At 42.0% G+C, this 22,535-nt stretch overlaps 1 protein-coding gene across 2 annotated transcripts; it reads right to left on the reverse strand.

Moving 5' to 3' along the window:
• Positions 1 to 4,621: 4,621 nt before the first annotated feature.
• On the reverse strand, positions 4,622 to 22,336 carry ccdc50a (coiled-coil domain containing 50a). 2 transcript variants are annotated; one of them, XM_068707393.1, is made up of 12 exons: positions 22,033 to 22,336; positions 18,705 to 18,767; positions 15,872 to 16,001; positions 14,290 to 14,380; positions 13,500 to 13,602; positions 10,595 to 11,428; positions 9,683 to 9,834; positions 9,004 to 9,048; positions 8,495 to 8,641; positions 8,279 to 8,358; positions 8,067 to 8,176; positions 4,622 to 6,864 (listed from the first exon to the last, which is right to left on the reverse strand). In XM_068707393.1, the coding sequence occupies exons 1-12, from the start codon at positions 22,085 to 22,087 to the stop codon at positions 6,845 to 6,847; spliced, it is 1,830 nt and encodes a 609-aa protein (XP_068563494.1). In that variant the 5' UTR covers positions 22,088 to 22,336; the 3' UTR covers positions 4,622 to 6,844. The 2 variants fall into 2 exon arrangements, with proteins under 2 accessions (XP_068563494.1, XP_068563495.1); XM_068707394.1 differs by lacking the exon at positions 10,595 to 11,428 and having other exon boundaries at positions 22,033 to 22,330.
• Positions 22,337 to 22,535: the final 199 nt, after the last annotated feature.

Consider the following 22,535-nt stretch of genomic DNA (forward strand, 5'->3'; position numbering starts at 1 on the left):
AATGGGACACATTTAGATTGTTTGCATTTAAAACTGTGAAATGGTCTTTATCTTGTATAGTTGTGACATCAGAACCGTACATCCTGAGGGCTAGTTTAAAAGGCCCAGTTTCTGAATACGGGCTGTGGGTATGTCTCTATGGATTGAGCATTTTGATACTTTCACAGTATTTATATGGCATATAAACCTGCTTAATAATGAGAAAAGACAGGAAAATCACACTTTTACAATATGGGAAGGTAAAATACTGTAGTTGCATTATATCATTCTCACTTGTCAAACACAGGTGTAACTAATGAGGATAATGGTGGCTGGAGTCCATTCTGTGTTTCAATGCCTAAGCTCTGGTACTGTATATACAGTACTGCAAAATCACATTGCCTGCTGTGAGGACGGTCTGTAAGAGTGTGTCTGGTTTGCACAAATACCAACCAGGTAAGTGGTGTTATTGTGCTTTTTGACATTCTGTGAGTAGTTTTGAGTTATATTTACTGTCTAGAAGAACTGCGCCCTTGTTAACTTAATCAGGGAGTGATTGTGACATGCAGAAAGCTAAACATAGTCATCAACTGAAGTTGGCCTTGCCTCATTCTCTCCATGTTTGTCCATGTGTCATTGACATTCTACTGTATATCTGTTGTTTATGCTTGTTGGTGAAGATTTTATTCAATCAGTGCAGGCATTCATACAATTTGAAACCAGAAGAATATTGAAAATACAAACTCACCAAAGGCTCGGCAATTTCCTCAGTGAAGTTCAACAGAAAAAGATGGTTTGAGGTGCATAAGGCTGAAGATGTTTTCCAAAAGTCTGAGCGCAACATGTAAAATCAAAGATGGTGCAGAATTTCTTCTTCTTCTCCCCCCAACTGGAGTGCTACTCGGCAGCAGTAGTGCACTAAGGGCCGCCTCTAGTGGATGGAAGATGTATAAGAGACAACGTGTATATAAACAGTGATATTGCTCCAGTAGAGCCGGACTCATTGGGGTCCTCTAAAATCAGGGAAGCAATGCCTTCGAACTCAAGAGAGATTTTTTATTTCACAGCACTTATTCCACCGAACAGGAGGGTTCGGGACTGAGGTCCTCATTTGGCACTCTATGAACAACATGCCATTTTTCAAATCCTTCTGAAAGTTATTTGTGTCAAACCTGTGAGGTACGTAAAAACTGCTCAGCCAGAACCCTGAAACATGCCGCCTATTGTAAAGTCATTCAGAAGATTAACAGGCTGATTCTTCCCAACAGGCCTTTTTCAGAGCAGACATTGTGACTTGACATAGTACGAAAAGCACAGGTGTTAATACAATGGCTCTGTCCTATTCAAGTGTTCCAGTAAGTCTTGACAGTGAGCCAACATGCACAATACCAGGATCCTGAAACTGAAGCAGCTTAATGGAATTCTTATTTTATTATTTAGACCTGTGCTTTTTCCTACTGTGACCATGTCCAAATGTCTTGTGAAAAAGGCCTACGTGCAATTTGTAGTCGACTGAAAGCCAAACAAACTGCTGTCCCCAAGCTGTCTGAAATACAGTTGTACACCTTTAATGTGATTAGAATTAAACGCTGTAATTAAAAGTCAATGTAACATGTATATGTCAGTGCTTTATCTAGAAGCAAAAACAAATATGTTCTATTGTATTTCTAATACTCAGTCTGTTAAGATTTTTCTAAGGGATTTTGCTCTTAAGCACAACTCTACAAGTGGATCAATATCTTAAAATAAATCCTGTCCTTTTGTGCAAGCTAAAACAAAGCACCGGAGAATTACCTTGGCATGCATTCAAGGGTGACTCCCTGCAAAGATGGGCCGTGGTGCTGCTCCAAACCAGTCCGGTGTCATTCCTGCATCGGGCACAGCACAGAGCGCCTCAGGCCCAACGGCCTGCCTAATTTTTTACACCCCACGATGAGAACGTGTGCTTTTGTTCACATGCCAGCATGCAGGAGATGTCATCTGCAGCTCCATTTTAACCTTTAAAATATGGCAGACTCTTCTCAAGGGCTGTGAGAGTACCATTCTTAAAATGGAAGTTTTTAGCCAGGGTGAATTAATTAAAGAAAACGTGAATAGATGAGATGACCTTATGCATATGGCCACATAGTCATATCTCACATTAGTTTGATACAGGGCTACCTCATATCAAGTGATCTGAATTAAATGCATTATGTACAGAGTCATGTTTGACTATGATCCAAGTGTATATTTGTGGATAGATGTATTTATTTAGGAGCAGTCTGGCTGAAGGTTTGGCACAACTCTTCTGTCTGTGTAGGATTAATACTTAAGAGTATTAGTGTATAAAGTGCAATGTGGTGTTTAAACTACTTAATGTCTTTTATTTTCTTTGATTTACATTTTGTATTTTTATCTATAACTGCTGTAATGATTCCCCTCCCATGAAAAAGACAGAGTTTAGCTTTTCTCTGTTGAGGGGTGGATCACTTGAGTGTCTGACAAACTACTTCTGTAACTCCCTCCACCGGTTTTTCCTGAAGGTGCGCCCTAAGGCCCTCAGGCTTCAAGAGACAGAGAGAAGAGAAAAAGAAACATGCAATGCTTTGGATTTAAATGACTGGCACTTTTTCCTTTTACAGAATCATATCAAAGAGTGTGGAGCACATGCTTTTAGTTTCCTCTCTGTGTAGGATTCCCATTTTGATACACACTGAACCTGGATGGACAGAAACATCCAGTAAGTAGAGAGTGATTGGGTCTCTCTCTCTCTCTCTCTCTCTCTCTATCTCTCTCTCTCTCTCTCTCTCTCTCTCTCTCTCTCTCTCAATATAAGTGGGCGTGTCTTCGTGTCTCAACACGGCGTGCGGCAGTTGATAGACAGCTGCAGTCAACTTTTTTACCTGCAAGGTGAGACACGGAAAACACATTCGGTCCTCAGAGTCAATTTCACTGACTCGGTGAATACCTGCAGCAGCAATCGATCATCCCTCTCGTGCCACTTGAATGAATGGAGGACAGGTGAGTTCAGTTATCTGTGAATACATAGGTTACTGTTCTGTTTTGCAGTTATGCAACACTGTTAACAAGCAGTGCTGTTCGTTCGGATGCGTGTTCTTTTGACACCTGTTGCGTCTGCTGACTGATACCGAGACACACTGGCAATGAGTCAAATTAATACACTACCATATCAAACGAGTTTGAGCTCATTAATCAATATTTGCTTGCAGTTGTGAGCTAAAGGATCGTTGTGTGTATTTGTAATGAGCACGCTCAAACGTATAAGGCCTACTAATGACGCACACCTACAGGCCCGTGTTGTTGACATACAAAACAATAACTTGTCGTTTCTCTTCACAGGACTGTTTTATTTTTATTTTTTTTGTACAGCTTTTCTGTTATCCGCACTGCTGGAAACTTTGCCTGCGAATTTATGTGCTCAAAAATTTCAGTCATTGTTTCTGGTCGTGTGTGTAATGTGCATCCAAGACCAAAGAGAGCCGCCTGCCACAATGGAGGTTTGGATGGATTTTTTATTTTTTTTGAAAGCGACTGTAGTTTTCAAGTTGAAGTGCAAAATTGATCTCTACTTAAAAGAAAAAAAAGAAATGTCATGCTTGTCTAAAAAAATAAATAAATAAATACTGCTGAGCTCAGCAGTTTGTCTAGAGTGTATAGCCCAAATCGGCATCATTAGAATTCGCCAATATAGTAAGTTTAATACATCAGATATCTCATTTGAAAAGCATTTTATTATATTATTCACCAGATAGGCCTCAGGAACGAAACAGATATTGTGTTATATTTCGAAACTTTTTAATCTTCCAACAGCAGCAGCAGCCACATTTCTGGTTATGGAGGTGTAGCTTCCAGTAGTTTAGTTGTGACATATCCCACTGAGGGCATGGCAGTGGTGTTACCACATGCAGACGAGGCATCAGTATGTCAGGTATGTTGGTGAACCAGATCCACTCAGCCGTTCTAAGATAAAGGGTGTAACTCTGTACTTTCCTTTAGAGTGGCATGATGTATTAAAAATACTGGCAATGAAAGACTACCTGACATATGTACAAGGAAATGATTGCACCGTGAATACACTGAGCACATGACAAAGAGATGAAAGAATGAATCCCAGATCAAAGCATGTTTTTTATATGTTTTAGAAATGACAAATGGTGAGAATGAGTCTGTTCCTTCAGAAATAAAGATGAGAAACAAATTAATTATTGTAGTTAATATTTGTATGAGCAAACCGCTGATGGAGGTCCACACAGATATCTTCAGATTGTGATTCGTTTGGTATTGGGGAGTGAGACATTATGTAACATTTAAATGACCCTGGGTGTCAGCCAACACGGGAACAATTTAAATAGTAAATGCCAAAAGTTTCAGCAGATCAGAGAGGGAGAGCATGCGGCTGAAGATGAACACTTAAATGTCTTTGGTTGCTATGGTCGGTTTGTCTTTCTTGGGAATCTAAAAACTGTACTACAGGTAAACGTGCCATCTTTGTGTTTGGGTCACTGTCTGGTGTGTGTGTGTATACAAATGACTCAAAGAAACCTTAAGATATTTCTGTCTCATTTGAGGCCTGATCTTTTACTGGTTCAGCTCACTGAGCAGCGTTGTGTGTTTGTGACCTAATGAAAGAGTCATGTTCATAAACAGTGGAACTGCTGATAGTTTATTACATTTGGAGATGCTATAAGTAAAAGCAACTTGTTAATTCGTTTTACTTAAAAAAAGTTCTGTTACAGCAAGTTTCAACACAATGTGTTGATTCACAATTGGCAGATTGCATACAAGCCCTGGAGTAAAGAAAATTAAAAACGTAGCACTCTGATGTAGACAACACTCTATCCCAAAGTAATGTCTGATGCACAACATCCACAAATACAGACACCTCCCAATCAGATCACTTGTCAACACGTCCACATGGTGGTGCTCTCACCAAAGAATAAATAAGGAGTCCCACCTTGGTGGTTGTGGTAGCTCTGCTACATCCACAATAACTTTTAAGCTTTTCCCATTTTAAAGTCCCTGGAAAAAATAAACATACGGCAAGAATCTCAATCTGTCTACAGCAATTAGCACAGAACTCAAACACCTGCATGTTTGTCCTCGGCAATGTAAACATCTCGCAATCCTCTGAACAGGGAGGGAATCATTTCGGAAGCCGATTTACAATTTCAGCAACATTTATTATGTGAGAACCTGGAAGCAGCACTAAATGTTCAAAGACTGAATCACTTTGTGGCCATCACAAACACCTCGGTTAACTCAAAGGCTGTACTGTGCTCTTCATTTACCTTATCCTTATTATTCAATATGAACAGAAAATAATGGATCCTGGAGTAGTTAAAACACAAAAATAGGTCCCTTTAAGCAGTAATATGTACTTCTGGAGACTGATTTCCCTCCATCCAGATGTACTTCTATTGTGGGAATGTTTGTCTTTACTGGAGACAGGAAGTAATGTCTGCCTTTGAGCTTGAGACAAAGAATAAAACCAAAAGTGAGCTAGAGGGAATGGAAATTAAGGGAACAATCTGAGGAAAGACCAACAAAATATTGTATAAAAAATAAAATATAAAGTTCCCTTTTCAGAACAAAGATAAGTAGAAGGACGCAAGATAATAGGAAACAAAATACAGAAGCACAAGTAAAAAAAAAAAAAAGGATATGTACATTTAAATAAAACAAGCAAATATTCAAGCGCACAACATCTGTGCTGTAAGCACAAGCATGAATTCAGGTTTGACACAGACAAGCAATGTACATGCATTTCGTTTTGGTACTGGTTCTTTTATGGGCCAGTTTTGGATTGTAAAAGGTGAGTCGATATGAAATAGTGGCAGAAAATAGATATATTGTACAGCAGTATATGAGCTAACAGTTTGTTCATTTACAAAGAGAAAAAGATTAATGTTTTTTTGTGGCTTTAGCCCTTTCAGACAAACAGGGAGCCAGATCATTTGATATAGAGCTGAAATGCATGTACACAGTTGTACACTTTCAGTAAGCATGCACATAGAAACAGTGAGCCATACACAGAATGTCATCCATCCACAGTTTTAAGGGTGATGGGGTTACAAAGTTCCCCTCACAAGCAGAAGAAGACGCAGCCTACAACCAATTAAATGTCCATGGATGATCACAAAGCTCCACCTCCTCTGCACTGGTACAAGGTGGTAAAACACGTCAAAGCCAAAACTACCAGCATCATGATAAAATACAGTCGTTTGAATACAGCAACAGAAGCGTATTCCTCAGGAGTCGTACGCTGTTTGGCACGTGGACCGGGCCCGCGTAGCCTCGGTGAACAGCATGACAAGAGAACAGGACCGCAGCACGGGGTGCAAAGCAGCTGCCATGTTGGTATCTTAAGACACTGTGGCAGCCGTGATTGACCAGACAGGCACGTCCCATGAAGAGTCATGAGGAATTTTGAGATTGCATGGTTATATCCAGAAGAGGCCTTGAGCCCTTGTGATGGAATGGTCCACAGATAGGATGAACATCAGCACACGATGACCATAAAAGGTCAGGTTCCTTTATTTCAACAGCTAAGAATCGGGGGGAGTTTATGTCACAAGGCTGCTATTTTGGCTTGTCTTGATGTTGAGTCAGTTAAAAGAAATAATAATCACAATTTTACAAATTTAAAAAATAATGTGTGGTTCCAGCACCCACAGACCCCACTTCCTTAACTCTGGGCCAACTTTGGAGGGTATTAAAGAAGAAATCCCATTGCCCACTCAATAGATTGTCCCAAGGCTTTTGATCAAAAGAGTGCGCATGGTTGAAAACAAAGATAAATACATGAAACAAAAATAATAAAACGAGGATGAAGGAGGACTGACAGCATGTCGGTAGAGAGCCTGAGTCACCGCCTGTGACAGGCACCTGGAAGAGATGGAGCAGACAGAGAGATCCATCAGCAGCTTGATACATCGCATCGATGGATAGTAGTTGTAGTGTTTTTGCACTGCACTTTCTAGACATCAGTCTTCTTTGAGATGTGGAATTTATTTCTGCTTGTTTCTGATTATGTTAACTATTTTGGTAATGTGAAACAAGCACTGTTTCTGCTTCAATGACATGCATTGTTTAAGCCAACATTTGCTGTTTTCAGCTTGTCAAATGAGAGGATTTGCTGCTTTTCTTTGTCACATATTATAGTAAGCTTGGGCGGCTGTATACGACTGTAGAGAAGACCAAACTCTCAGTTGCCATCTTTCTGAGCTCAGCTGTCTGTTACAGCATAGAGACTGACCTCTGGTGGCGAGTGCTGTGTACTACAATACAGCACATCAATACAGCATCATGTATTTATGACGATATTGAAAATCACACCGTCAAGATTTCTAAATTCCCTCGTATACCATAACACCACTAAAGTCTATGTGATAGTTTTGGGGAAGTTTTTCCTGTTCTGATGTGAGAATCCCGAGACTGAGGATGTTGCATGTGTACAGATTGTAAAGCCCCCTGAGCAAATTTGTGATCTGTTATTTTGGGCTGTACAAAATAAATTGAATTATATTGCATTGAATAGTCTAAAAAATATGTTTGGGTTTTTGGACTGATGGTCGCTGTCGGACAAAATGAGCAATTTTGGGCTCACTGAGCTCTTGGAAGATGTGATGGTCATTTTTCCCAATTTTATTGACTGATAAATTGATTTATTGAGAAAATATTCAGAATGAATATGAAAATCATAGTTTGTTGCACCCCTAATTTTTATGTATATCAAAGGAATGAGGATTTTCTTTTTAAAACCTACATCCTCAATGATGACATTATCTGAAAGCCACAACTTACTCATTGAGATAGTATAGTCAATTTATTTTGGGATTGATACATTCTAGGAGGGGAAGAGTACCAAGTGAAAGAATCTCAACCTATAAGCTGCTACATATGCCTCTGTCAACCAGTCAAGTTACCTCTTATATCCATATCTGTCGAAAATGTCATCACTTCATTATTTTATCTTAGACATTTTTGTGTCTAAAATAAAAGTAAGCGGTAATGTCTACCGTATGCAGTTTGTAGTGAAAATGCAATGATGAACACCAGTGCGGTCCTCAAACACAGAAACACGGTACCTTTGTAAGCAGCCTCAGGTCTGGTGGGAGCGCGAGGGGCAGCAGGGAGGTCCGAGTAGCCGTAGACAGAGTTCACATTCTCATAGTCGTGAGCATGAGGCTGAGAAGGCCTGAGACGGAAACAGAGACGGAGACAGAAAATGTATTAAATAACTGAGTTTCTACTTCTTGACTAACTGGAAGTATTTCGTCGTGTATAGTGCGTCATGTACCTGGCAGGCTTGTGGTTCCTCTGCCTCTGGTGTTCATACTCATCTCGTGTTCTGGGCCGAACTACTTCCTCAGAGTTTGGCTGCAAACCAACACAAATGATTATGGTTCTAGAACCGCAGTGGAAATACACTTTTATATAAAACAAAGTCAGACGCTGCAAAAACATTTCATCCCAAAGCACGCATTTAAAAGAGAGTATGGTTAAGGCAAATTACCCTGTAGTCTCCCTCTTGTCGCCTCCTTTCCATTGCCTTCTTCTCCCTCTCCCTCTCCTTCTCCTTCTCCCGCTCTCTCTCATTCTCCCGTTCTCGATTCTTCCTGTACTCCTTCTTCTCTTGTTCCATCAGCAGTCGGGCGATTTCCTGCCACAGCGAGACATCACAAACATCACAAGTCAACTGGATAATAAACAGAACCACAGACAAAGCTCCACATCCTACATGATGTTTGGAATATTCATTGTCATGTCACTACTGTATTTTACATACTGTATATATGAGATCTGTTTTCTGAAAACACCCTGCTCACAGCTATATATGTTTTTAAAAAGGGCATTAAATAATTTGTACAATAGTAGATTATTTCTTTTACATAATCTTGGGCCAGAAACAGTCTGGTTCAGACATGGCTTAATAAACTCAGGGTTATAAACTGATTCCATTGGCTCAGCTCAGGAAATTAAAGGATTTAAAAAGACAAGTTTCCAGACTTCATAGCCACTCACCTCATCCTGCGCCACTTGGGCTGTACGCACATGCATCTTGCTGGCCTGAAACCAGAGAACAATCAAGAAGTCACATTTTTTCCCTCTAAGTGGAACACATTGTTCCAGCGTTATATAACAAAGGAAATGACTGAGATTGAGGCCTTTCAGTATGTTATTTCAGGCTTCCAGTCATTTACAGAATAGAATATGTGGCTTTCATCACATCGTGCCATTCAAGTGCCTCTTTTATACAGCATTTGCTCCGGATATTGAAGCTGTTTGATGTTTATTCAAGCACGCCGAATGAGAACTAGACTTACGTATCATTTGAATAATCTAAACCAAAACCTCGTACATTATTTTAAATGATTTGCTCTTTAGTTGCTCTTTTTAGCCTTCAGTAATACCAAGTTTAAGTGCTTGAGGTTGGTTTTCATTTACAGTATTTAAGTATTAATATCTGCACTTTTAAAATACACAGTAAAAAATGTTGGGATCTTTCAGCAGAACATAGCAGCTTAACGGGGGAAGAGTGGATAAATAAACACTAACAAAATTAGATGTATAAACCTTATGAACAATCACATATCTTTAACATATTATCCAATTTCTCTGCATTTTAGGTTGTTTTATTTTACTCTCTCTTTATTTGCATAAATAAACTAAATCCAATTCCTCTCCCGTTTCCTTTCCTCACCTTGATTTCCTCCTCTTGCATTTTTCTGGCCACCTCCATGTCCTTCAGCTCCTGCTCACGGATATCCAGCTTTGTCAAACCCTTGGTGGCGTCGCTCACTCCGTACGCAGCTTCTGTTATTACTGCTCCACTCACTCGGTGCACAATACGACCTGTGGATGTCGGCACATTATATCAGATAATGATAACAGATTAGGCCTGCAACTATAGATTACTTTCCTTATCAAATCATTTGTTGATTTGCTTTTATTTATTCCGCAAGACATCAGAAAATTAGGACATAAAATGAAAAATCACAATTTATATGTCTTAAAATGTCTTGTTTTGCCTGATTGTTTAGGGCCTTTTTCTTGATAAATGACAAAATTAATGATTTTATTGAATTTTCTGAATGATTGATTCATCGTTTCAGCACTACAATAGATTCATTTGTAGGTGGCTTAAAGCTATAAGGCACCTAAAAGGGCTGCAGTGCATCTCTGCTGGTGTTTATCACTGTGTTTAGTCAAACGCCTTTAACAGCTTCGGAATAAGAAAACAACCAGCTAACCAGCCCTGAAACCATTTGTGAATACCAGATTATAGCTCACGAAAATCCATGAAGGTATTCCACTACAAAAATCAGTGTCATCTTTTCATGCTCAATGCAACAACCCAGCAGACAATACAAAAATGAGCATACCCCACAGCACAACAGCAACAAATCCAATCATTTCAAACAATCAAAATCTAAATCAGTCATCAGAAATTACTCTGGAATCGTCATCCTCATGAGAACGAGAAATGAGTGTGTTCATTAGTGATTGCAATGTTAGATCGACCCACCACCTGAGATTGCCAAAGCAGAAAAGAAACTCCAGCACACCACACAAACACCCCCCCCAGAGCACAGAAGGGGGCTCAGGGCGGTACCTGTCTCTCCGTTGGAGTGAGAATGACCCCCGCCCTGCAATTCCAGCTCGTCAAACACCTCATCGGGGCCGGAGTGGACACGTTGCCGGCCCAGGGCCTTCCCTTCCCTCTCGACATCACCCCCTCCCTCCTCCCAAGAAGCCCGGCCCTCCCTCGGACCGTCCCTGCTGCGCCCCGGCTCCTCTTCGAGTCCTCTGTCCCTGCTCCTGGTTCTCGCTCGTTGTCTGTCTTTGTCTCTCTGTTTCTGCCTGTCTCTCTCTCTCTGTCCGTCCCCACTCAGTCCTCTATCTCTGGGTCCTTCCCCGTCTCTTCCTCTCACCCCCCTGAGGTCCTGCTCCCTGTCTCTCCTCTGCTCTTTTTCCATATGCCTCTCCCACTCCAGGTCTCTGCCCCTGTCTCGGTCATGTTTTCTATCCCAGGCCTTGTCTCTCTCTGTGGGGCTCTGTGGTGGAGGTGGTCTCGCTGGTCTGTCCTTCCTCCTCACTGCTCTGTCTGTGTCCTCCCCCCCAGGACCCCTGGCTTTGCCGGTCTCTGTGGACTCATGATCTGGGTATCTGTCCCCATGCTTGCCTCTAGAGGGCAACAGGTGTTCTGGGTATGGATCTGCATGCCTGCTTCGCCCTCCATCTGCCACTAGGTGGTGCTCGGGATATCTGGAGCGGCTGTTTGGCGCAGCCGTGTCCTGCTTTGGGTACCTGCTCCTTTTGGGCTCTATCGAGTTATAATCTGGGGAGTAATCCCGATGTGGGCTCAGTGGAGCGTAAGCATTGTGTCGGCCTGGGGAGGTTGATTTGTGACGGGTGTGTTCGTCCAAGTCTAGGGGTCTTCTTGTGGCTGAACAGGGCAGAGAAGGAGGGAGGCCGGCATGAAGAGAATGATGATGATGATGATGATGATGGTTGATGAGAACATGGAAACGTGAACAAAAACAACACAGAGACAGGAATGATATAAGCTAAGATGGTTAGTAAGCACTGAGTTAGACGCAGTACCTGTGAGGGTCAAAAGACACATTGTGTGCTAAAGATGTAAAGAGCACCCAAAATGTCCAGAGTTGTCGACACTACCCTGGGATTATTTGGACAGTGGCAACAAGATGGTAATATTAATCTTTTGATGTGACATAGTAAACAAACAACAAACTATGTCAACAAAACAAAAGCTGTATTATACCCATTGCACGAAACAGAACTTGAGATTGAGAACAACATGTTCATCTCTTATGAAAACCATGCTGCTGGGAGTTGGCCTGTGACCAACAAAAGTTTCAACGAAAACAAATGAGTGGAAAAGCACAATGAGGGAGCACACAGCAGAGGCTCATTACTCAGTCATCTCAATGGAATTCAAGTCATCTAACCGGCTGTTTGACGTCTAATCGATGAGACTTTGTGTTCAAACATTTGAAAAGCAGGTTCAAAGACAGCCTGACGGGTACCTGCTCAGAGCGACTGGGCTAGTTGAAGTCTTTGCTCTTCTGTACCACCTAACTTTTATTCCAGTAGTGTATCTGTCAAGCGGAGATAGGTATTGCCGCCACACTGGTTTGTGTGTAACTGTGATCCATTAGGACAAACACAGGAGCAGCCAACTACACAGCCGGAGGAAAAGCACCATGATTTCACATACAGTAAGTGTGATATAAAAACTAGTAGGGTGGAGATTTAAAATGAAACAATCACGAGCACAAGATGGTGAAGTTGCTCAGAGATTGAGCACCTTTGTGCGTGCACAGTAACAATCTCCTAAACTGCATAAAACACTGTGACGTCAGGCCCTTTCAGCATTGATGCAGGGCAAAGAAAAGACCTCAATCTTTGTTTTACTGTGTGTACATTCACACAGCCATGGTAGTACACACACACACACACACACACACACACACACACACACACAAACACACAAACACACAAACACACACACACACACACACACACACACACACACACACACACACACACACACAACAGGTGAGTGGTTATATAACTTGCAAGGCAATACCACAAGCATAGTGAGCCTGGCAATGACTCAAACATTGTGGTCTAAATAGAGCAGGGCACAGTGGCACAGTCAGCAAGGACGTACTGTGGCTTCATTCTGACCACCTGCCAGGTGTGACATCTTGAGAAAGAGGTACAGCACCTGGACAGCTGGTGATCTCTACTGACACAACAGGACAGCTGAGGACATACGCTCAGTCCTGTTTCTGAGACTGGACTCTGTAAACCACGCCTCTCTGTTGACAACTGTCGTCCTCCCTCTGTATTGTTTTGCATCTCATGTTTGACCTAAACACACATCCTGAAACAGTGTTTCCCCACGGGATTTGTGAGGCAGTGGTGAGTGGACCTCAGACCCTTTAGGGGGGTCCGTTGACAAGTGTAAAAACGTTTTTGCTTCATTATAAAGAAGTGTCAGGCCTCCACAGTCTAGGCAATTTACGGGAAACACTGCCTGAAAGCCTTAGGAATGGAAAAACCTAAAATACCTCTTGTTAGCAGACAATAATAACCCTTGTGGTCAATACAACAGCGCCCTGACAGCGAAAGTAAATACCACTAGCTATTCATCTAATATCCGAGGTCAAATCTGCTATTGAAGCACATTTAAGATGCATTTTAAAACTGGAGCTCTATTAAACCCTTTTACAGCTGCGTTTGTTCTTAAACGGGAGCAAAACGACACATTATTTCTTTGTAGGAATACGTAAGCCTCCCTTCAAGGTTAATAATGTGCTTTTAAATGCATTCCAAAATCTTTGCCTCGAGTCAGCGACAATCTCCAGCGCCGTGCAGCATCAAAAGCACACCCTCACACATCCTGTCCCACAGAAGAGGTGCATCTCCTCTCCTGTCCTTACAGACAGGAGATACGCATTAACATGAGTCAGTGGTGCTCCCCCTACCTCCGTGATCCTCAAAGTACTCCTCCTCAAAGTTAGCTTCCAGCTGCTTCTGTCTCTTCTTCTCCTCTTTCATCTCCTTCTCCTGCAGCTTACGAGCTATGGCCTGTAAACAAACAAAACATGACGTCCCACATGAAATATGAAAATGTCGATCTGTAACAAATATGTCAATTAGTTTTGGGTTGATGTTTTTTTTTCTATTTTGCCAGTCAGTTTAGCTTCGAACTGGGGGGAGATGCATCGTTCCCTGATGTTTGTGCCATACCCGGGCAGAGTAGTCCATTTTTGGAGCAATGAGAGCCATCACTCCCTCAACTAACAGGCAAGAAATATACAGTGGCCTAAGACAATAAGTGTGAAACCTAAAACATCAAAATATAAACAGTGGCAGCTCATGATGGACGGACCACAACTGAACCGTAGCCCTTCATCTATTTCTATAGAAAATAGTGTGAGGGAAAACACGCCCATCTCAACAATATCTGACAAAAACACCCCGATACTGTAGCATCAGCATATACTTAAAACTTTGTGAAAAATAACAGGTCAGGTCACTATGGCCGTTATTACATTCATAAAATTGGGAGGCATAAACAAAGTGATGATTCACGTGGAATGACTCGCACCAGTACATTGAGACTACAAGTCAAGCCACCGACGGGTGGATGCAACAAACTTTGAGCTTGAATGGGCAGAAATCTCAGGATGTGTGTGTGTGTGAGAGTGTGTGTGTGTGTGTGTGTGTGTGTGTGTGTGTGTGTGTGTGTGTGTGTGTGTGTGCATTTCTTACCGCATCCTTCTCTTCCTGTTGCTGCTGTTGCTCTGCCTGTCGGACCAGTTGATCCTGAATCTCCTGTGCGATCTCATTGTCTTGACGCTCACTGAGGTTCCCGAGGGTTCATGTGCATATGAGGAGGGGTTTGGAGAACATTAAAACATATATTCAACCCTAACAAACATGTTTCTTTATCAGCAATATATGTAATAATACAAGTTAGGATGATGATAACAAGATGTTACCAAGAACTAGTGTTTAGACTTTTTATACAAATGCACATCATGTACAATTACATGCTTTAACTATACATACTTATTCTATATGTCTCTCCTCTGTATTGGTTTAGTTCCTCAATATCTCAAATTGAAATGAACAGAGAGCTGCACAACAGCAATCAAGTTACACCAGAGAAACACAGAGAAGTGAACACAGTACACAGTGAAGTTATCTAATATGATGTGAGAGGCACATCCTGCTCCTGCTTCAGGCAGGAGCAGGAATACCTTTTGCTCACTTGCTTTTTTTTTTTAAAAAAGATTTTGACAACACCACCATGTGCCTGGAGGGCAGTTTGTGTGTGTGTGTGTAGACAAACAGGAGTGCAATGCTTTACTTAAAAAGAACAGTTACAGCTTAACTACCTTGCACTGCATCTGTATTTGACCCTGGCAGCCGACAGCTCAGGAGAACTTCAATTTGCAAAAGCAAACAAAACTGTGGCATCTTAATATTCCTTTGTGGGTACGTACCAATAATAATAATAATAATGGATGTTGGCAAACGTCTGAGAGTGGGTGTGTATGAAGTGGCATTAGCATGTGCAGGTTGGATGGCAGTGTGAGCTCCTGCCTGCATCGATGGTGGAGCATCTGGCTTCTCCTTGGGGTGCCCACTAATATATGCCTGTGTGTGTTTGTGAAACAGTGATCTCACTATGCTGGGAGTCAGCAATAATATTTCAAACTGCAAAGCAGAAAGGGGGTCCAGACTGAAAGCAGAGGCAACAATCATCTTTGTGTGGAGGCTGCATAGCTTTGGACGTGCAGCTGGAGTTGACCCAAACCCCTTAGAGAATATAATTATACTTCAGGGATATAAAGAATGGACACCACAACAACTTTGAATGATCTACTTGGGTTGCAAAGCCTTTCTAAGCACAAACCTCCACACAGTTGGTCTTCATAACAGATAGAGTGTAAAAAAAAGTAGATTACATTGCATGGACGCTGAATGTATGACTCAGTAATCTCTAGCACAAACTAAATGATAGAGCCAAACACACTGATAGTGAATGCAAGACATCCCCTCCTAACGCACGACAGTTTGGAGTCATCTATGGTGGGAGTGATGGAGCACTTTGCTGGTGAATCATACATCTGTCTATGCACAGGGTTAGGGAGTAATTACACTAGATTACACTAATCTGAAACAAATGCTCTCAACCACAGCTTTTTCTGAAAAGCATTCTGATCACTTCTTGTTGAGGGTCATTTCACATCAGCAATTAAACCAATAAAGATACATAATTCTGCACTTACAAGGATGACATATATGAGTGTGTGTGTGTGTGTGTGTGTGTGTGAGAGACACCCACATGTCAATGTGCTGTTTCTGTTTCTGGCCCTTGGCCCTCTGATCCTCTTCCTCCTGCAGCTTCTTGGCCACCTGCAGGTCCTTCTGCACCAGACGGCTCTTGTTGACGTTGGATGCCAAGTGGCTTTCAACTGTTAAGACACAAACACACGAGCGTTGCTCTTAACACTTGTGTACACACACACACAAACCAGGAGTAGGTCAGCTGGCTGGACTGCCCGAGTGATGAGGAATTAAGAGGAGCGATGAGCAGCGGAGCACTGGGGAGTTTGTTTACAGATCCACACGTTCTTGATGTTTCCTCTGTGTTGTTTAGATGGTCTGAAGAGAACAAGATAACTGCGAGGACACAGATGCTTCGGTCTCTGGTAATAAACAAGGAGCGGCCTTAGTCACTGAGAAATTCATTTTCGCAGCTGAGGTGCCAAGGTTGTGTGACGGCACATTGCGGGCCATAACAGATGATAAATCCTGCTTGCTGACGCACTCTGAGAACACGGAGAGCATCACTCACTCACTCAGCTCTGTTTCACCTGGCTATCGACCTGCTCCCAGCCTTCATGTGAAAAGGACCAAATTACCTTTGGCAATTTCCCCGTGAGAGGCTCCATAAAGTTTCTGCTCTCTGACTGGTGGGATTGAAAGAGGAAACTGTGAGTCACCGCTGTGGGGACTTGATAAAAGTCAAGGGGTTGACATTGATTTTTTTTTTTTTTTTGGATGACACTGATTAATTGTTTACGTTCATGATACCTTACAAAAAATATATTTAGAGGTGAAAACTGATGTCACAACGATCATTTATCCACTGCCACATTTCTCAACAGGAAAATTGATCTTTCAAGGCAGCAAAAAAAAAAAAACCAACAAAAAAAACATGACCAGACATTGTGACATTTGTTCATTCAACAAACTCAACCTTGAAGAGGTCTCACATCACTCAGAACCAAAGGGGATTTAGGGTGAGAAAGTTGGACCGTTTAAACCTCAGACATAGCAGCGCAGAGCTGATAGAGGAAAAAAACATTCCAGAAAAGAAACTGCTGACACAGCCATAAAGAAATATTTTCCATGTGTAATGTGGATGCTTCATGCTCAACATTTTGCATTGAAATAAAAGCCAGCTTTAACTCTGAGTTGAACTTGTAGCGTTTGTGCTAAAAAGCCCCTTTTGGGATGGCCATCTGTTGATGCGATCGAGGGGCGGGGGGGGGGGGGGGGGGGGGCCGCATATTTAGAAGATCGTCGAGTTACGTCAGCCAGCATTCTCCTCAGTGACATCCAGGGTCAGAGGTGAAACAAAGATTTTCCAGCTGAAAGCAGATCAGTTAGTGTGTCAACAAAGGGATACAAGCCTTGCTCATCGGATCAATAAAGCTTTTAAAAGGGTTAGTGACAAACACAAGGCCAGCCAAAACCAAATTAATCACAGCTAAAACTGAGCCTAATCTGCACTTAGGGTATGGCTGGGTGACATCTGGCCTTCTTTCTTGCTGAGCTTGTTGCATAATTTATTCTTTTCAGGCAACATATGGAAACAGAAAAACGATAGATACGTAAAAGCACTCAAGTTTTCACTGTCTAAATGTATCCGTCCCTTCAAATCAAAAGCTCACCAAAGATATCTGAACAGTAGCCAACTCATTTCCTGCAGCCTCTTCCAATTAAGTCATGTTCTTTATAAATGAGTGCAGGTGAAGGACATGAGGAAGTGCAGCGGCCATTAGCCATCTGCAGGTATTCATGTGTGTGTGATAAAAGGAAGGCCTTGTTATGTCTGGGTCAGAAAATGGCCTTCCAACCGAACTCAGCAGGAGATAATGTTCAGTGAGCGGCCAGCAGCAAAGCAAGCCTTTGATAGAGACAAAAAGTTTTAAAGATATAATCATAATGAGACTTCAGCAATTCACCTTATTAATGCACATACTGAAGAAAAAAAAAAAAAAATCTGCCCCAAGGGAACAAACCCTCTTTGGTCAGTCTCCAAAGTGCCTTTATTAAATCATGTGAAAAAAGATGAGCTCACATAAAAGTACCAGCTAATCTAATGAGTCATGCGGGGACAAACACTTGCACAGCATGTACATATAAAATGATCCTTTATAGAAACACACCCAAAACAATGCTATCTCACGGTGTGTTCCAGATAAAAGCCCTCGCTAAGCCGACTGTGCCGTCTAACTTCAGATCCAGCTTCTCCCTGCAGCGGCACACAGACATTATTGTGATCCGAACACATCGCATGCACCCGTCCCCTGTAGTCGGCCCGGCCCGGCCCTGATACAGTATTGTTGTGGCATCCTGCACCATTCACGCAGCTAACCGTGTGGCTGAAGCAGGGTTTATGTTGGCTTAATCAGGCTGCAGCCACTGACTCTGCAGTTTGTTAGACGTGACAAATGTTTCCAGAAGGAAAAAAGAGGAGCATTGTGGACTGCATTCATTTTTCTTTCTGCTACGCTCTGAAAACATCTTTCACAGTTTGTTCTTTTGCAAAGAAAGCATTAAGTGACCTACAGGAGCAATGCAGCTCGACAAAAATAAGTCTTCAGTGACGCAACGGGGTCTGATGCAGAAAACATGACAGCAATAAATGACCTAAGTGTTTAAACAGACTGTCCAGAAAGAGGGAATGAACCTACAGTATCGGTATGAGTTCTCCAAATGTTTTCCGTCTTAAAAAAACAAAGCAGCCAAGCTTTTCACTGGCTGAAGTTGACCACAGATCAGTGATCAGAAGAAGTCCCCTGTTTGAAATGAGTCAAAGTTACCCGTCTCTTAAGGGGGAAACATGGGGGCTGGAAAAAAAACATGGCTAACTTGTAGTTTCTTACTTTCTTGCTCCTGGAGGTTGTAGGCCAGGCAGTGGTCCTCCAGCACAGCAAAGTCTTTGCACACTGAAAAAAAAGAAAGAAAGAGAGGAGACTGAAATTGAAAAAAGAATACTGAGAAAGGCAAAGTTTAAAATGACTTTCAACTACTGCATGCTTGTTCATTCAGACTGGAAGGTATGTAGCTGGTACGAGTCAAGCTTGAGGCGGTTGAGATGCTCAGATCTCTATCTAACATTCACAGTTTCAGGCGTTTCACATCCGGCTCATCTGCCAACACGCATTCTTAGGTAGAAAAATTACCTAATATCTAGATGGTCCAATCAGAACACACAAGCAGCGGATCACATTTTAATTAAATTGTTCATTTATTTTGTGTTCAGTGACTAATGCATGATACTGAATCCGAACATCTGTTCAGCATACACCGTTCCTCAGTCTGATCAAGTGTTGTGTGGTTTGGTTATCTTCTATTTGCAAAGACATGAAGTGAAACTGTGAATGAGGAACTTTCAGTTGCCCTCAGACTGTGAAAGTCTAAATAAAAACTGATGTTGAGGGAGCTTTTTTCTGCAAAGTTATTTAGAGGTGCATGGGGCCTTAAGAATGAAGGAGTAAGCTTACTTACTACTGACAAGCTGCCGGTTTAAATCCCTGAACTGTCTGATAAAATGTGTGTGTGTCCATCAGCACAGACGGAGATGAACGTATTTTAAATGAGGTGATGAATCCTAAATGTTATGCATGTACAATACATTAATCAGCCACAAAGAATGGGCCGTCCTGTTAAAGCTCTGACCTAAAATATTACAGACCGCATGAGATCTGAACAAACCATTCCACTAGTGATGTCACATCTACTGAAGCCCAGTTTTTGACAGCAGCATATGGTTTTTATTGGCTTATTCTCTCAGCTCTAGGACTTGAACGGCACATGTATAGCTAAAGTCATGATCTTAATTATCTGTATACAGAGTGCGAGATATTTTACTGCTAGTTTTTCCATCTCCACAACAAATCTAACCGGCACAGACTTTCCGTTCGTGGCATCAGTATTACACATACTGCCAAAATGCTGTGAACATTCATTCTGGAAACAATTGAGCGGACGGTTGGAGGAGGGGAGTCTTCCTCATAAAAACCCGATACCAACAGCACACATCCATCTGAAGTGTTCTGAAATGAGGCAGCTTTTCTCCCTTTGAGTACTGGGGGACCCACCAGTCTTCAAATACGGACAGTTTCCTGTGTAGGAAACAGTAGAATCTAAAGGGGGCATTTAAGACCTTTCTCACCGCCTCAGCTAATTATAGAGCTTATAGCATAGGGCGTTCTGTAGCTTAAAGCATCTGCATCTACGGTTCACTCAACATGGATGTAAAATAAACCTATGTTTAGCATATCCTAAAATACTGCAGTAAGAAACTTGTATTCAGCTGCAAAACTGTGCAACCACCACGGCGTCAAATATAGAAGAACAAAATGAAGCCATGATTTCATCGTGCCAGCAGCCTCACACCACGCTGCAGCTGCTGCTGGCAGTGGTTCTGCTCAGTGAAGACCAAACTAGAGAACAACTCAACTTACCCGGAGTATTTCTTTCATATGATGATAATTATTAATATCAGATATATACTCAGTCATATCAATGCTTTTTGTGTGACACTAATCTTGTATGTACAGCTCTCCTCCTCACCTTTAATAACCAAACACTGCCAGGCTCACAACCCATCATCTGCTCTCACAAAGATGACTTCATCCACATCAAAAAATAATAACCAGCAACAGTGTGTGACTATGTGTGAGCACGCGTTACTGACAAGCACAAAAAAGGCTTGAATTCCATCAAACCACAGATGAGTGGTCCAGATTGTCTGTTTGAATACGGTGGGAGGACACTTGGGTTCAAACAGATGCTGTGAAGAGGAGGGCAAGCCCCCCCACAAAGCCCCCCCCCCCCCGCCACTGACCAGTGTGGGATTTGATGAACACAACACAGACCATTTTTTTCAACCATATGCTTAATCTTCTTAGCCAGGAAATTAGATTTATTCTGGCTGGTATAGCTCTAAACACTGCTTTTGAGTACTATAAAAAAAATTGGGTTTGAGTGACAATTCCCTTAAAAGCCTGTGCAAGTTAACATTTTGGAAAAAAGCATTTCACAACGCAAAGCAACAAGTGACAGAAGTGTTTCAGCTGCTATGGTTAAAGTCTTCACAGCATCACTTTGTGCTGGAAACAGAAAATCAGCCCGACACCAAGACGCACAAAGACCACAAGACTTGAGTCTCTGTGCTTCGCATGCAGAGAGGAAATGGCAAATTAGAAGACCAGTTCATTTGTGAGTTACAGTACATCAGTACAACTAGAAGGCTCACAATATTTATTATCCTCCTGACACACGAGGGGTGAAATTGAAACTCTCCAGCAGCTTTTCTCAGTCTTTCCCTCGGCAGACCAGCCATGCAGTGAGAACGCACGTTCCTCCGCTTATCTGACCAGAATAACAAGCATCCTGCTGGGCAGCTGCTGCTCACTGCAACAGGACGGGTCCTTCCCACTATAGCACACCGTCCCATCCTAAACCTCCACTCTACCTGCTCTCCACCTTCACATCAGCAACAGGAGCAGACAAAGTTGTGGATGTTTATACAAAGTTATGAGGAATGGGGGTGATATTGGTTATTTATTACTGGCAATAAAGCCTCTCAAGATAATGTTTCAAAGCAGTAACTTTACAGCTAAAAGCTGAATTTAACCGGAAATTATCTGAAATTTAAAAAAAAGGAAGAGGCCAGTATCCATGCAGCTATCATCACATCCAACAAAGCATATTGTCATGCCTTACAACATGAAAACACCTCCATGTGATCAGTGCTAAGGCAATTAATGACCTGACTTTAATACTGCACTTACACACATTAGTGTCGTGCCAGATTGTGTATGCCCATTATAGTGGATGTGTCCATTTGCCCACAAACCATTTAACCATAATAGAACATTATGTGAAATAAGAGGTGGGGATACAATATGACAACCTGATTTCCTCCCTGCTAAAACAATGCTGACTGGAAACAGATTTTGACAGGGACATTAAATCTGGCACGACCCCGTTCTATCTCTAATCAGTGCTTGGCTACCTGAACCCGGCATTAAGTCCACTGATCTAGCATTTCACTAGCAAGCTGTGCTAACAACCACCACAACCATAACACCCATCACAAACAGCTGTGTTCACTCAGTTAACGTTAGCCTCGTGTCACCTATAGCTAGATACGTGTGATGCTACACAGCTAGCTTAATTCACAAAATGTGTTGTGGACGTTACCCTCTTTCACTCCAGGTAGTTTATTCTTGTCGATGCTAACGTCACATTCAGCCATGTTGTCACCGATAATAAGTCAAAAACACCGTTGACGTTGAATTATACTTCCGCGTTTCAAACGAAGGTTAACCGCAGGCTGATTGATCGCCTTTACTTATAAAATCGATTGGTGGTTGAGGTGCTGGACGGCCCTTTTGATTAGTTTCGGTGGCCACCCTCTCCCGATACGTCGCCTCTGTAATTGCCTAGCTGCTGCTCTGCTTGAAGCTAGCCTGTCAGGTTTTCTACGAGCGTCCCTCCCTCCGTGAACCTCTTCACAACAAAGCCCGAGAAGTTACGTTGATTTAACACGCGACTTCCGCTTAGGAATGTCAGAATAAAAGACTTGGACTGTATCGTTAAAGCCTCCTAAGACGTGGTTTCTGTTGTTTCTTTATAACATGAGAAATCCATCACCATAAGTGACAATGCGAGTAAAATAAACATACTAGGTGTTAGTTAGTTGT

The sequence above is a fragment of the Cebidichthys violaceus genome, unplaced genomic scaffold, assembly GCF_023349555.1.
Source record: "Cebidichthys violaceus isolate CVI_PGR_0920_01 unplaced genomic scaffold, fCebVio1.0.p SCAF_13, whole genome shotgun sequence".
NCBI classification, from domain to species: Eukaryota; Metazoa; Chordata; class Actinopteri; order Perciformes; family Stichaeidae; genus Cebidichthys; species Cebidichthys violaceus.